The sequence below is a fragment of the Dendrobates tinctorius genome, unplaced genomic scaffold (genome assembly GCF_039654945.1).
Source record: "Dendrobates tinctorius isolate UK_male_01 unplaced genomic scaffold, ASM3965494v1 ptg000143l, whole genome shotgun sequence".
Lineage (NCBI taxonomy): Eukaryota > Metazoa > Chordata > Amphibia > Anura > Dendrobatidae > Dendrobates > Dendrobates tinctorius.
Window position 1 is genome coordinate 25,716,908 of NW_027361810.1, and position 14,550 is coordinate 25,731,457.

General features: G+C 41.7%; 1 protein-coding gene across 8 annotated transcripts in view; it reads left to right on the top strand.

Moving 5' to 3' along the window:
• The window catches only part of FMNL2 (formin like 2), a 239,385-nt gene that overhangs the window by 160,304 nt on the left and 64,531 nt on the right, over nucleotides 1-14,550 (top strand). For all 8 annotated transcript variants that reach the window (XM_073545620.1, XM_073545619.1, XM_073545618.1 and 5 more), the window contains exons 5-6: nucleotides 1,420-1,503; nucleotides 3,343-3,495. In XM_073545620.1, the coding sequence (XP_073401721.1) occupies nucleotides 1,420-1,503; nucleotides 3,343-3,495 (237 nt within the window). The remainder of the gene's footprint in view (nucleotides 1-1,419; nucleotides 1,504-3,342; nucleotides 3,496-14,550) is intronic.

The window sequence follows — 14,550 nt, forward strand, 5'->3', positions numbered from 1 at the left end:
AGCAGGCCTTCATGGTAAAATAGCTGCTAGGAAACCACTGCTAAGGACAGGCAACAAGCAGAAGAGACTTGTTTGGGCTAAAGAACACAAGGAATGGACATTAGACCAGTGGAAATCTGTGCTTTGGTCTGATGAGTCCAAATTTGAGATCTTTGGTTCCAACGACAGTGTCTTTGTGCGACGCAGAAAAGGTGAACGGATGGACTCTACATGCCTGGTTCCCACCGTGAAGCATGGAGGAGGAGGTGAGATGGTGTGGGGGGGGCTTTGCTGGTGACACTGTTGGGGATTTATTAAAAATTGAAGGCATACTGAACCAGCATGGCTACCACAGCATCTTGCAGCGGCATGCTGTTTCATCCAGTTTGCGTTTAGTTGGACCATCATTTATTTTTCAACAGGACAATGGCCTCAAACACACCTCCAGGCTGTGTAAGGGCTATTTGACCAAGAAGGAGAGTGATGGGGTGCTACGCCAGATGACCTGGCCTCCACAGACACCAGACCTGAACCCAATCGAGATGGTTTGGGGTGAGCTGCACCGCAGAGAGAAGGCAAAAGGGCCAACAAGTGCTAAGCATCTCTGGGAACTCCTTCAAGACTGTTGGAAGACCATTTCCTGTGACTACCTCTTGAAGCTCATCAAGAGAATGCCAAGAGTGTGCGAAGCAGAAATCAAAGCAAAAGGTGGCTACTTTGAAGAGCCTAGAATATAAGACACAGTATTTTCAGTTGTTTCACACTTTTTGTTAATTATATAATTCCACATGTGGTAATTCATAGTTTTTATGCCTTCAGAGTGAATCTACAATTTTCATAGTCATGAAAATAAAGAAAACTCTTTGAATGAGAAGGTGTGTCCAAACTTTTGGTCTGTACTGTGTATATATAGATATATATATATATATATATATATATATATATATATATATATATATATATATATATATACATATAATGCATGCATATAACAATAAAGTATGAAACAACAAAAAAGAAAACATACTTTAGCTATAAATAAGCAGGATGTGTGGTGATGTCTGCTGATCTGTGATAGTCCTCAGCTAAAGAGTTACAGAACTTCATGGGTCCTCGCTGGTATTTATAGCCGGGCACTGCCAGGCAGCAAAGCAAAAATTCTGAACAAAATGTGAACTTTGAACTGTATACAGACATTTTTTTTCCGTACATCAGAATTCAGCAGTCCTTTGGCCTTCTAGTCATAGATACGCCATTTAAAGGCTGATCAAAAATTTCCATAGTCCCGAATCTTTGGTGTAGCCACAGCTGTCCTGACCTTCTTCTCTATTATTGTCCCTAATGAATTGGTCATTATTCTGTATTTTTAGGTGTCACATTCCAATTTTGCAGTAAATTTCTACCACATAAATGATTAAGGATGAATTTTTTTTTTGACAGATGGGTGAGAGAATTTTTGAATGAAGAGAACAAGGGTCTGGATATCATCGTGGAATACCTCTCTTTTGCACAATACGCGGTCACGTGAGTATCATAACTATCCTCAAAGATGCTTGTAACCCCATAAATGCTGTACATACAACAAGTATAGTACCCGGCATAAGAATTGGCCCAGCTTCTTCTGGCCCTATACGGCTGCACAGGGCTCCAGGGCGATGTTAAAGGTGTGCTTTCAAGTTTGAAAGGTATCCCCTTATCCACACATTATGGGATATTTTTCTAATTGCTGGAGGGCCGACTGCTGCGCCGAAAGAGAACCAGAGCTCTGGAGAGCCTTGGCTGCATGGAGTAGTGGTCGATCATGCGCACTACCGCTCTTACCACTCTGTGATTGCCAAGTGCTACGTGCAGCAATCTTCGGCACTCATATTAGAATCAATGGAGCGGCAATGCTCAAGATCGGCCTCCACATCATCTGCTAGGGCTCTCGGAATCACTGGGGGTCCCAGCATTTGGACCCCCCCCCAACAATCGAAAAATTATCCTCTATCATGTGGATGAATTCAGTCTTGAGAATACATCTTAGATGGCAAAGGGTATCAGAATCTTTCTTCACTGCAATGGAAGCAAAAAGATGGCTGATTAAGGTATTAGAATAATGGATGGTTACCGGTTATATTGTTGTTTTTGCCAAGAGGTCCCCCTTTCAAATTTGCATTAGCCATCTACTTTAATTGACATCTTTTATTGTCTTATTTTCTGGAAGAAAATTATTTTTTTCCATTGGAGACCCAAATCGAGTGCTTTCGCCTTTCCCAGTGTATGAATTCCCCAACACGGAGCTTCATTTTAGGGCCCTTCTTTATGATCAGTAGTCCTTTACATATGCAATACCTGATTAGCAATCATTTTGGGGTCTGTTTTTCTGCATTTTTTAGACCATCAAGAAATGTTACACTGTTTTTCGCTAATAAATTATTCAATTTCTCATCTGATTTTAAAATCAATATCCCTAAATGAAATTTATTTCTTATTCTCCATTCTAAAATAGAATTTTGGCAGCGTTTCTTACTTTATTCACTTTTCCCTAAAACTGCCGTGATGGAAAAATTCCATCGTAATAGAATTACTAACATTTGGAAATGGCAGACGGCACAAAGGGCCTCTTGTGTGCTGATAATTGTGTATGAGTAAACACGACCTGACGTGCCATTTCTTGGTCACTGGGACTGAGGCACAATTAATTGGTGAAAATCTAATAAAGTTCTGTGTTTTATCTAATTTATCTGTTAACCCCTCTTGCTTGTAGGAGAGACAGAAGAAACGAGTCCTCGCATCCTCTTAAGGCTGGGGATCACGGCAACAAGAATGATGCGGCCAAAGATCATTCTATGCCACAACTATCTCAGAATAGTGCAAGTGAATGGGGTTTCATTGCGACCCCCAAAGTATCACAGCCGCAAAAAGCAAATTGCAAAAAATCTAACTAGTTTTGATTTTTTTTCAACTTTTTTGTTGTGGTACCTTACGGGTCCCAATGCAACCCCATTTATTTGCATTACTCTACAGCATACAGCCATCTTTGGCCAAAGTGCCATGGCCTAAGTCACCATGCGGCCCCAGCCTAAAGGACCAAAAATGAAGCTGATATTGCATTGAAAATCCATTAACATATTCAAAGGGGTTAAGGAAGTTGAGATAGGGGAAGCTGTTTCTGAAGCAGAATTTCCTAAACCCAATTAATGGGAGGGCATCATCAAAGAACTTCTCATATCTTAGTCTCCTGGACCCCTGTGAGTCTTACCTACATCAATATTGTTTATTACAGCTGATTTTTTTTTTATAACGTTGTCAAGAGTACCGTAATATAATGAAAAAAAGTTTCTTTTATATCTGATTTCTTCATTTTTTATTTATGCTCAGATTTGACTTTGAAAGTCTGGAAAATAATGTAGAAAACAATGTTGATAAATCGAAACATTGGAGTCGTTCGATTGAAGACCTACATAGAGGAAGCAACCTACCGTCACCTAGTGGAAATAGTATTACACGCTCAGGCAGACATTCTACCTTACGGTATGTAGTAGTAGTGCGGTTTTTTGTCATCGTTGGAGTCCAAGATATTAGGTCCGTTGGAAGTTAAGTTCACAAGTATCACTTTACCAGAACCCACCACTACATGGGATATTTAGAAACAATTGAGGGGTTTCCTTTATTCAAGCAGCCACCTTATCAGTCACAATAGAGGGTTTGGTACTGGGAATGGCCATGGATTACTTCTTGTTTCCAAACATCATGTCAATGACCTAGTGTGAGGCGGCTACCCTGGGCACTAAATTCTGTAAGGGTACACATTTTCTCCCGTATGTCTGTGATTAGGGTTAGGGCTAGGCCTGGAGTAATAAAATAGTTGCATTAAGAAAAAACACTTAAATGTAATAAAAGATTAAACAAAAATTATAACTGTATAACTTTGTATTTTAAAAGCTTTATGTTGGATTTTGGCAAAAAGCAGAAAAAAAATACAGGGTCAACAGGCAAACAATTACATAAGTATTTTCTTACAATACAATAGACACATAGATTGAATGCTGGACTGGTGGAAGAGATGTAGGGAATACTATCCATTCATGGGTTATGGGGCGCAAAGTACTTGCCTTGCCCTGAACAGTAGCCAACGCTACTCTACTGCATCATGCTCTTATCTGCCAGTCCCATTAACTTTCAATGACAGTGCGATATCCGTTCTTCCTAGTTTGGTTTATCAGTTTCAAAAACTGTTTCCAGTGCCCAAAGCTCTTTTCAGACACCATCTTGTCTTTATTGTACTATGTTCCTTGTGATTTAGTATCTCAGGTTCCAGAACAGAGGAGTAAATAATACTTCTTTTTCTATTACCCCATAGATCAAGTGTTACATTCTTTGATGATCACTGGTTAATGCTCCAATTCTTAACGTCCATTGACCAAGGCCTCCAAGCCCTGGTGTGTTATGGTTTAGTATTCTAAAGTTGACCATATATTTTTAGATTATTATTTGCCAAACCTGACAATTTTGGTGGGATTGGCTAATTCTCTAATTCACTGTATATGAAGGTCGTATAAAACTACCAGCCCTGGTGTCTATTGATTTAGCCTTGGTAATCCTTTGTGTCTGTTGGTTTAGTATTATCAGCCTGGTACTGGTGGTTTAGCCTTGGTGGATTAGATGTCTAGTTCCTGGTGTCTGATGGTTTACTACTATCAGCCCTGGTGATTATTGGCTCAGCCTTGGTGGCTTAAAAACCTACTAGTACATGGTGTTTGGTAGTTTAGTACTCCTAGCCCTGTTGCTGGTCGTTTAGCCTTGGTGAATTAGAGACCTAGTCCTTGGTGGTTTTGTACTCTTAGTCCTGGTGTCTGATCGTTTTGCCTTGGTGGATTAGAAGACTATTTCCTGGTGTCTGATGGTTTAGTACTATCAGCCCTGGTGACTATTGGTTCACTCTTGGTGGATTTGAGGCCTAGCTTTGACACTGATTGTTTTTCCTTGGTGGATTAGAGGCCTAGTCCCTGGTGTCTGGTGGTTTTTCAGCCCCAGTCTCAGATGTGCAGTATTTTAGTTCTCTTTGTTCTCTCCTGTGATTGCAGGGGAGACCGCTGTAGAGGCGGAAGAGACATTTGTCCCTAAATCACTTATAATGGCTCTTCCTTAGGAACAGTATTAGCATTTTCTTGACTATATTGAATATATTGCGTCCATTCCAATACGTTTTATTATCTGGAGGTGAATACTGGGGTAACATGCTTGTTTTTTCACCGCCCTCGATTACTAAACACCTTACAATTTGTGGAGACGACACATGCAGATAAGTCTGCGTTGCGATGGCGTATGGCCACCTAAGCGTAAAATCAATAGTTCTGTCCAAGTGTTTGGTGATATATGGAAACAGAGTATGGAGAGGAGATTGCTTCGCTACTATAAAGATATAGATCACCGGATGATTAACAGCCACGGCTCACGCTCCACTCACTACATGCGTCGGACGCCAACATTACTTTATAGATTGTGAGTGGCTTTTTAAAAGGAAAGTGTTAGAGAAAGCAAATTGTTTATTAATGTCTGGAATCGGGAAATGATAAAACGTCTTAGGGTGTGTGCACACGCTGCGGATTCTGCTGCGGATCCGCTGCAGATTTGGCCCTGCGGATCCGCAGCAGTTTCTGCTGCGTTGTACAGTGCCATTATAATCTATGAAAAACATAAAACGCTGTGCACATGCTGCAGATATTTCCGCGGGTTCAAATCCGCAGCATGTCAATTGTTTGTGCGGAATCCGCCGCAGTTTCACATCTGCTCCATTGTAGAGGTGTGAAACTGCAGGGCTAAACCGCAGGCTAATCTGCAGGTAAAACGCAGGTCTTTTGACCTGCGGATTTGCCTGCGGATTTTGCAAAAATCCGCGCGGAAAAATCCGCAGACCAATCCGCAGCGTGTGCACATAGCCTTATGTAGAGAACATAATAGCGTGATTACGTCCCGAAGGTCATCGGGGAATATTGTGAGCCTTCGCGGGCAGGGTCCTCTCTCCTCCTGTACCAGTTATGGCTTGTATTGTTTAACATTATTCTACTTGTTTTTATGTATACCCCTCCTTACATGTAAAGCGCCATGGAATAAATGGCGCTATAACAATAAATAATAATAACAGTAATAATATGTGCACAAATTACCATCTGCATGTTGCTCTTCCATGATGTTAAAAAAACAAGATTTTTCATTTGCAGCAGGTTATACGGGGATAAGGGTCCATCGTTTGGGGTCCACCTCCCTATATGACAATGATATGATAAGGATCGTTTAGGCTTCTATGGGGCAATATACCATTTTTAACCTCTTATAAAGGCAGACAATTTTAGTTTTTGGATTTTACTTTTTATCCTCCTCTTTTAAGGAGGATAAAATGCATGGAGCAGGCTCAGCTCCTGAGCATAGACCATGCACCTTCCCCAGGACCATCACAACATGTCACGGTGCTGGAAATTTTGTGATTTTTCATCAGTGTGTGGCCAGTGTTTACTGTCAGTATTTTATCAGTGATTTTTTTTTTTTTTTTTACATATGCTAAGAAAATAAATCAATAAAAAAGTTGCAAAACTTCTTTGACCCATTACAGTGTTAATCATGGACAGCACACGGATTGCACATAGATGGCCTCTGTTTGCGTTACATGATTTTCATGGACACATAGACTTGAATTGCCGTATTTGATTTTTGACTTGGATCGAAGCTGGACGTGTCTCCAATTATTTGTTTCTCGACCACTCAGTTTGCAGAAAACAAATATGGTGATATGAAAAGCCCCATATACGGTAAGTATGTGTTCTACCAGTTAAAAAACAAGGGTAAAATGAGAATGTGAAAAACGGCCGTCTGAATGAGGCCTAAAAATAATCTGAAATGTTAGGACCACTATGGGATTTCTATTATAGTTGTACTAGTTGGATATTCCAAAAATGTCTAATCTTAGCGGGGGTGTCCTGTCACCTGTACCGCTCCCACTAATAAATGGGTGGTATAGAAACATGCAGGTTGGGAATTATGGGGTCCCAATAGTAGAAACCCCAAGAATCCCATATTTATAGAAGGAAAACCCCTGTAAAAGGTGACTATTTTTATATTTCTAGATCATATCATTTTCCTTCCCGCATTTCCAGTTTAGAATTATCGTATTCAATATACTGAAGCCCAGAACACCAAAAGTTTGTTATACTTCTAAACACACGGCACAACTTTCCAGCGAAGTCCTTTGTTTTTCCGTCATGAGGTTTGGATGTGGACCGGTCCCACCTTTTGTGCGCTAGACTTATTAAAATGTTTAATTCAACAGTCTGTGTCAGCGCTGATGTATTTCAGAAACGGGAAGCCATTTATCAGACACATCAGCGGCTTCCCATGAGTAATAAAGGCGGTAGAATCGGGCTGTCTTGTAGTTACTTGTCTTGTGAGATTTTCCCTGATAGCTGCATATGACGAGTTTATGATTTATGATTACAGAATCACTGCTGAGTGATGGCGGCTTCATTATCTGGGATTATTTTTTTTTGGCATTTATTTTACAGTATTTAATTGTCCGCCCTCAAACACGAAATTGATTTTGTATTCCAAAGAAATAACCCAAAAAAAATCTCATGATAATTTTTGGACTTAAACGAATGTAATTGGGGTTAAAAATAATTTTTGGGGAATTTTGTTTTATTAAACATTTTGCCTTCTATATAGCCTTTGTCTTGGCTGAAAAATGAGTTAACTGAGCATCAGTCAGTCAGCTCTGCTATGACTGTCTGACAAGGCGTTGATAACTCTTTTTTTTTTCCTGAGCTCTTTTCAGCTGATTTATGACCACAGACCACATCAAAGTTGAATGTGCCGGAAAACAAAGAACCTGTAAAAAGCCAAATGATGCAAAATTATTAACGAAACCAAATTGCAAAAATGATATTTAGCTCCTAATACATGCATTTCAGTAAGAATAAAAAATTGTCCCCAAAGTTGAACCACCTATTTAAGCTCCACCTTCTAGGAACTCCCAATTGGGAGTGGAGTTTATGGAAACTCAGCCCCTTTCCAGAACTGAACTGCCTCAAATTTGCCAGTTTTTTCACCAAAAATTTGGGATATTCCCAACAAATATGAGACTGTTGGCAACTATAATTACGGTTTATTTTTCCAAGCCCCTCTGGCTGATTTTGTGTATGAGGGGTGACCTGAGAACAATTGTCGTAAACTCACCCCACAAAGGATGCAGAGCTTGGACACTATTTGTATTCACCCAGGACTGTCTGTGGAGCTATGGACATTATTCTTGGGGGCAATGATGTTCTCTTACAGACTGCAGCGGACTATGTGCACACTTCCATACCGGAAATATACATATATTTGGACAGTGATAGCCAGTAGATTGAAAAATATTACACCACTGAGGACTCTCAAATTTTAATATTTTTGACATTTTCAAAAACTTTCAGTTTTTCAAGCTGAATCCACTTCAGGAAACTTTTTCCTTTTTTGGGAGCCTTTTTGAAGAAGTTTTTCACTTTCTGAACAGGTTTGGAAAAGTTTTGGGAAACTTTTTTTTTTCCTGAAGTGTTTTTTTTTTTTTTTTCTCCGCAACCTTTTGATTGGACAGTGCCTAGTTTGGAGAGGTTTACATCATGATCTGCATGCTGTTACTTTTTTTTTCCACCAGGCATTTCTCAAACCTCTGCAGGACAAAAAAAAACAGTTTCATCTCCGTTTCTTTAAACAAAAAAAAAAACCTAAAAAAAGTCAGAGTGCGCATACCCTTGCTTTGATAGATTACCTATGACTAGTTAGAGCCTAGCAGAATTATGAATGCAGCTCTAGGTGTGAATGGAGAATTTGATGAACTGTCAAAAATGATATCCTTTACCATGTGCCCTTGTAACTTGCTCAGTGACCTTCCTAGACAGAACATACAGCTTTTATGTAGTATATGACTGGTGGAAGCAGAGGACGTCTTGTAGGACTACAAGCCCCAGGCAGCCTTCATATACATGTAGCAGTGACTCCGGGCAGTTGTAATTCCAGTTATTCGTTCCTCCTCTATGAATAGTGGCATTTATTGCTGCTCGGTCCCAGCGGTCAGGAAATGTGTGTCACGCAGAGTCATTATGGAGTGATCAGATTGGCACTGTGCACTGTAGACGATTGCCATGAAATGCCATTAAAACGCTCTTTGTCTAAGCGAGCGATAAGCTCGCCTGCGATTACAGTATATATTGATACTGCGGCCATTATAGCTTCCACAGGAGTGAATGAGATTAAAATCTCTTTGTTTCTTCTGACCTCTATTTGCAAAAGATGTTTCCTACCAGCAGTGTGCATGTGGTCTCCTGAGAATTTCTGCCATGCATTGCCATTACTAAGATCTGCGGTATAAACCGTTGTGCTGCCTGCACTATATATAGGAGATTACATCTTATGCATGATCCATAGGGCCATTTTACGTTGGTCCCTTAAAGGAGAATTAATTAGAGACTTATTATTTGCATAATTGGCATATTGTGCTGACTGGCATCCAGGAGGGGGTGAGTTTTGTGGAGTGGACAGCGCAACGGGAAATTTTCCAAAGTGGCTATACCCCTTTTCTTCATGCACATCCACTTTCTGCCTAGCCACAGTTCAGTCCCAGCCTTCCCAAGACTCCAATACAAAGCAAAAATGGATGCTGTCTTAGATTACTGTTTTTGTTCTGTTTGTAATGGATCCCTTTTTACTAGAATTGTCTCTGAACAACCCTAGCATTCTGGCCATGCTCAGTGTGTAAAAAACTGATCCATTAAAGGGGGTTGTCCTTGCTTGAGACTGTGCACGCTGTCAGGATTTTCCGATGCTGTCGGTAAGACTGAGCGATTTGTATCCTTCCGCCCACATTCCGACTAGACTTCACTTGTATTTAGCAAGGCCGTGCGCATCTAGTAGGCATGTGACCATATCACATACTTGTGTTAACGCACCTGCCTGTTAATATTGCTGGCATCGGAGAATCCTGACAGCGTGGACACTGTGCATTGTGACGATTCACAAATCTACAGTCACTTAGAATGACTGCAGACTTGATCCCCAAGACGGGACATCCTCTTTAATGGATGTAATCTTAGATGTCCATCCTTTATAATCTGTTTCCCAGAGAATTCTGTGTTAAAAAAAAGTAGATCCAATTTCTATTCATTTTTTTTTGGGGGGGGGGGGCAGACAAAAAAAGTCGTGCAGACTACATCTCTTAATCCAGCTCAAAAACAGATTGCGGTGAAACAGGAGACATTTTCTGATATTTTCATCCCCATTCAAATTAATGGATTCTATAAATGGATCATTACATTTCCGTTTGTATCAACCAAAACCGAATGCAAAAATGGTAAAAACTACTGGACTTGTGAACATAGCCTTAGCTGCAATTTCATGGGGTCTAGGGGATTTGCTTACTCTTCCATGAGTCCAAAAGTTCTCCTGGAGCTTCCCAAAAAGTTAGCAAGTGTAATTTTATATTTGGGCACTATGTAGTGGAATATTCTCACTGTAAAAAGCTGTTCCGATCTGTCTGTTTTAGTAAATGATTTTATCTTTCATCTTTTCTCATAACTATGCATTGTGCCATTCCTCTGTTATTGTGGAGCCCCTGAGGGTTCAGTCGCCACAGAGGTACTGCACCTCCTCCTGAGGTGTGGTACCCCACCATTCAGGTAAGGTGGAGACTCCTGATCACACTCCAACACCTGCATCCCACACAACACAGTAGTGTAGCAGAGCACCTTTGGTGGCTCCCTGCTTGGAACACGAAGAGTGCTGGGAGGTGGGTGGAGTTTAGTCTGCACAAGAGAGCGGGAGCTCATTAGGACTGGGTCAGTCTGACTAAGTCAGAGAGAAGATCCCCTGAGTGGGATGGATGAAGGAAGTGCTGCAGCCGACCTCAGTGACCTGGGTCTGCTGGCACAGGAAAGAGACATTCAGAAAGCCTAATTCTCCATAAGAAAGATTGATTAGTACGGAACGTAGGGAGAAGAAGAAAACTATGGATTAGGGTTAGAGCAGAGCCCTTCCTCAAGTTCTAAGCGCATGGCCGGGGTCCGGTCCCCGAGGTTGTATGGATACTAATGGTCCTGCGACAGACACCGGAGGAATAGAAGTTGTCACCACTTTATTCCCACACAAGACTTGGGGGCACAACAGCATCGTGAGTGAGCTGGGACTTAGTAGCAAGGAGTCCCCGAAGCAGGCTACAGCTGTCTGCCGTACAAGTAGAGTTCATAGGAACATCAGACAGGAGGATCTCCAGTGTTACTCAGTACTGTGAGATCTTCACTACGAGCGCTAAGAGGGAGATGTTCAGAAAAGGCACATATGTTGGCAGAGTGGTGGAACGGAGTGCTTCATCTTGCCTGGAGGTTGGCTGAGTCCCTGACCCGGAGGACACGGCACGGATGCGGGCACCTGTATGCACAACAGACTGTGAGTAAAGCTTTGGAACTACATGCCCTGGTGTCCTCCGCTTATTCCTGCACCAACACACTTAGCACTGCTACATCGCTGTGCCTGACACCGCACCATCTACGTCTCCTCCCTATCTCTTCATCTACACTGCCCTGGGACTTCAGCCCTACCTGTGGAGGGCCACAACATCATTGCTGCACCACACCATCTGTCCCAGAGGATCTGTCTGCAGCATCGGCTTAAAGGGAATCTGTCACCCCTTTTTTGAGATATCATATAATGATATCATTCAATTGTGTGTCACATAAGGATTCTCTTAGTACTTTTGCTTCCCCCTGACCCCGCACCTTTCATGCATAAATACCTTTTTATATCAGTTCAGATGTATGTAAACTGCCGCGGTCCGGTCCGATGGGTGGGGCTTATTCAACTGCTCCTCCCCTCCTGTCTTGCTTTACACAAGAAGAAATGCGTAGAGCAAGACAGGGAGGGGGGAGCAGTTGAATAAGCCCCGCCCATTGGACCGAACCGCGGCAGTTTACATACATCTGAACTGATATAAAAAGGTATTTATGCATGAAAGGTGCGGGGTCAGGGGGAAGCAAAAGTACTAAGAGAATCCTTATGTGACACACAATTGAATGATATCATTATATGATATCTCAAAAAAGGGGTGACAGATTCTCTTTAACACCTTCATTGCCGAACACCACAGTTGGCGTCACAAATCATTCACTTATAAACTTTAAACATCATCATCCACTCTATTCCCCTTTTACAATGGGCGCCCAGGGCCACGGACCGGGTCACAGCTGCCGTGACGTCTCCCATTGAACTCCACGGGCCCGGTGCCGAGTACCCCGCTGCCCTGGGTGAGGGCGATCCATTATCCCTCGTATAAATTTTGGAATAAATTAATAACTGCGTGTCAACAGTAGGGGGGCGTGTCCTCAGCCAGCTGTCACATTATCCAATAAGTGTTGACAATGGCAAACTGTAAGGACACACCCCTTTGATAGGTGGAATAGCACCACCTAGTTGTCAATTTATTCACATATTTACAGAAGGAAGAACAGAGGAATGGCACCATGCAAATTTATAAGAAAAGCTGATCCAGAATTGTGCTTTCACTGGGCATTTACTAAAACAGATACATGAGGAGTGGCGAGATGTCCCTTTAAGGCTGTGTTGTAGCTTCCGTTTATAGTAGAGGCCATGATGTCCTGCCCGACACCCAAAAATGACTTGTAGTTGACAACTTGTATCCTAGAGAAATGATCTATTTCAAGTTAGGCATAGAGATTCATATCCCATCTCCATCTCATCCGTTATAAAGTGATGCCTGTCGATATGCCCCATCGTCCATTTTCCTTTCCTGGCCGTATGGATGGAAAATAAGTGATGACCCAAACACATCGGGCTGAATTTCAACCAAATTTTGGCCCCAAAAATGAGCATTTTTTTACAATAGCGGAGAGTCAATTACAATAAGGAAGTCCAAAGTTTCTTCCGAAAATGCCAAAAACAAGAATAGAAAAAAAACAACCCCCCCCCCCAAAAAAAAACAGAAGTAATTTTTGCATTATCGTGGAAACTTCTCCAACCATATATCCATGCTCGATATAGAAGCCGCCCGTCTGCTGTCATCTACTGAGCTGCCAACAAAACAAGAACTAATTATTCTCAGTTCCTCCGAGTTGAGTATTGTGCAGGAAATGTTGAGGTCATCTGGGCTACCACTACCAAAAAGTGGCTTTTTTATCTCTTTGTTATGATGTCTCAGTAGACACTGTGGCTGTCAGGTTACATCCCTGGATCTGTTCATAATCAAGCCCTGTGTTTTCTGTAATGAGCAGTTACAGGAGGACTCAGGAATACATTGCCGGCAAGGTTGGGATGATGTCATATGGCCGGGGGCATTATTTGCTGCTGTAAATGATGGGATATTCTAAGCAGCAGTCGATGGGCTGTAAAATCCCAATTTAACCCAAGAAAAACCTTTCATTTTCACCAGCAGTTAGCGTGCTCGAGCATCTCAGACGATCGGCGATCAGTACGTTACATGCACTTTAAAATAGTAATCGATGCTCATTTTAATATAGATTTACCATGTGCTATAAAATAATGTTATGTATGTATAAAAACGTTATATAAATCTAAAATATTTTAGCTTATTATTACATTATATAGAATCATAGAAGAAATCCTACTCTCCACGAGATTGCCCAGCCAAAAACATGTACAGTACATAAATGAGCTTTACAAGGAATCTGTCAGCGCAAAATGACTGTTCAAACCATTGGCGTAACTAGAGTCCAATGGGCCCTGATGCAAAATTGCATGTTCGTAAGATGTATGGGCACATGTACTGTTCCAGATCCTATGAAAACATACTTGTTTGCCCCATGTAGTAATGTCCCCATCATGGGCTCTTTCCTGTAATAATGTCTCCCTTCCTGGCCCCGTCCTGCAAATATGTCCCCATCCTGGGCCCCTTTTAGTACTAATTTCTTCCTGGTATAATGCCCCACATGCTAGTCCCCTTCCAGGTATAATGTCCCCCATCTTGGACTCCTTTCAGGAATAATGTCTCCTATTCTGATATAATGTCCTCCATTCTGTACACCTTCCTGGTATAATGTCTCCCTTTCCTGATATACTGTCCCCAATCCTGGTATAATCTCCTCCATCATAGGTCCCTTCCTGTAATAATGTCCCCCATCTTGGCCCCTTCCTGTAATGATGTCTCCATCCTGGTTTAATGTCTTCCATCTTGTACACCTTCCTGGTATAATGTCCTCCATACTGTACACCATCCTTGTATAATGTTTACCTTTCCAGGTATAATCTCCTCTATCATGGGTCCCTTCCTGTTAAAATGTCTCCCATCTTGGTCCCTTTCTGGTATAATGTCCCCCATCCTGGTATAATCTCCTCCATCACAGGCTCCTTCCTGTAATAATGTCTCCATCCTGGTTTAATGTCTTTCATCCTGTACACCTTCCTTGTATAATGTCTCCCTTTCCTGGTATAATCTCCTCCATCATGGGCTCCCTCCTGTTATACTGTCCCCCATCTTGGTCCCTTCCTGTAACAATGTCTCCATCTTGGTTTAATGTCTTCCATTCTGGACCCCTT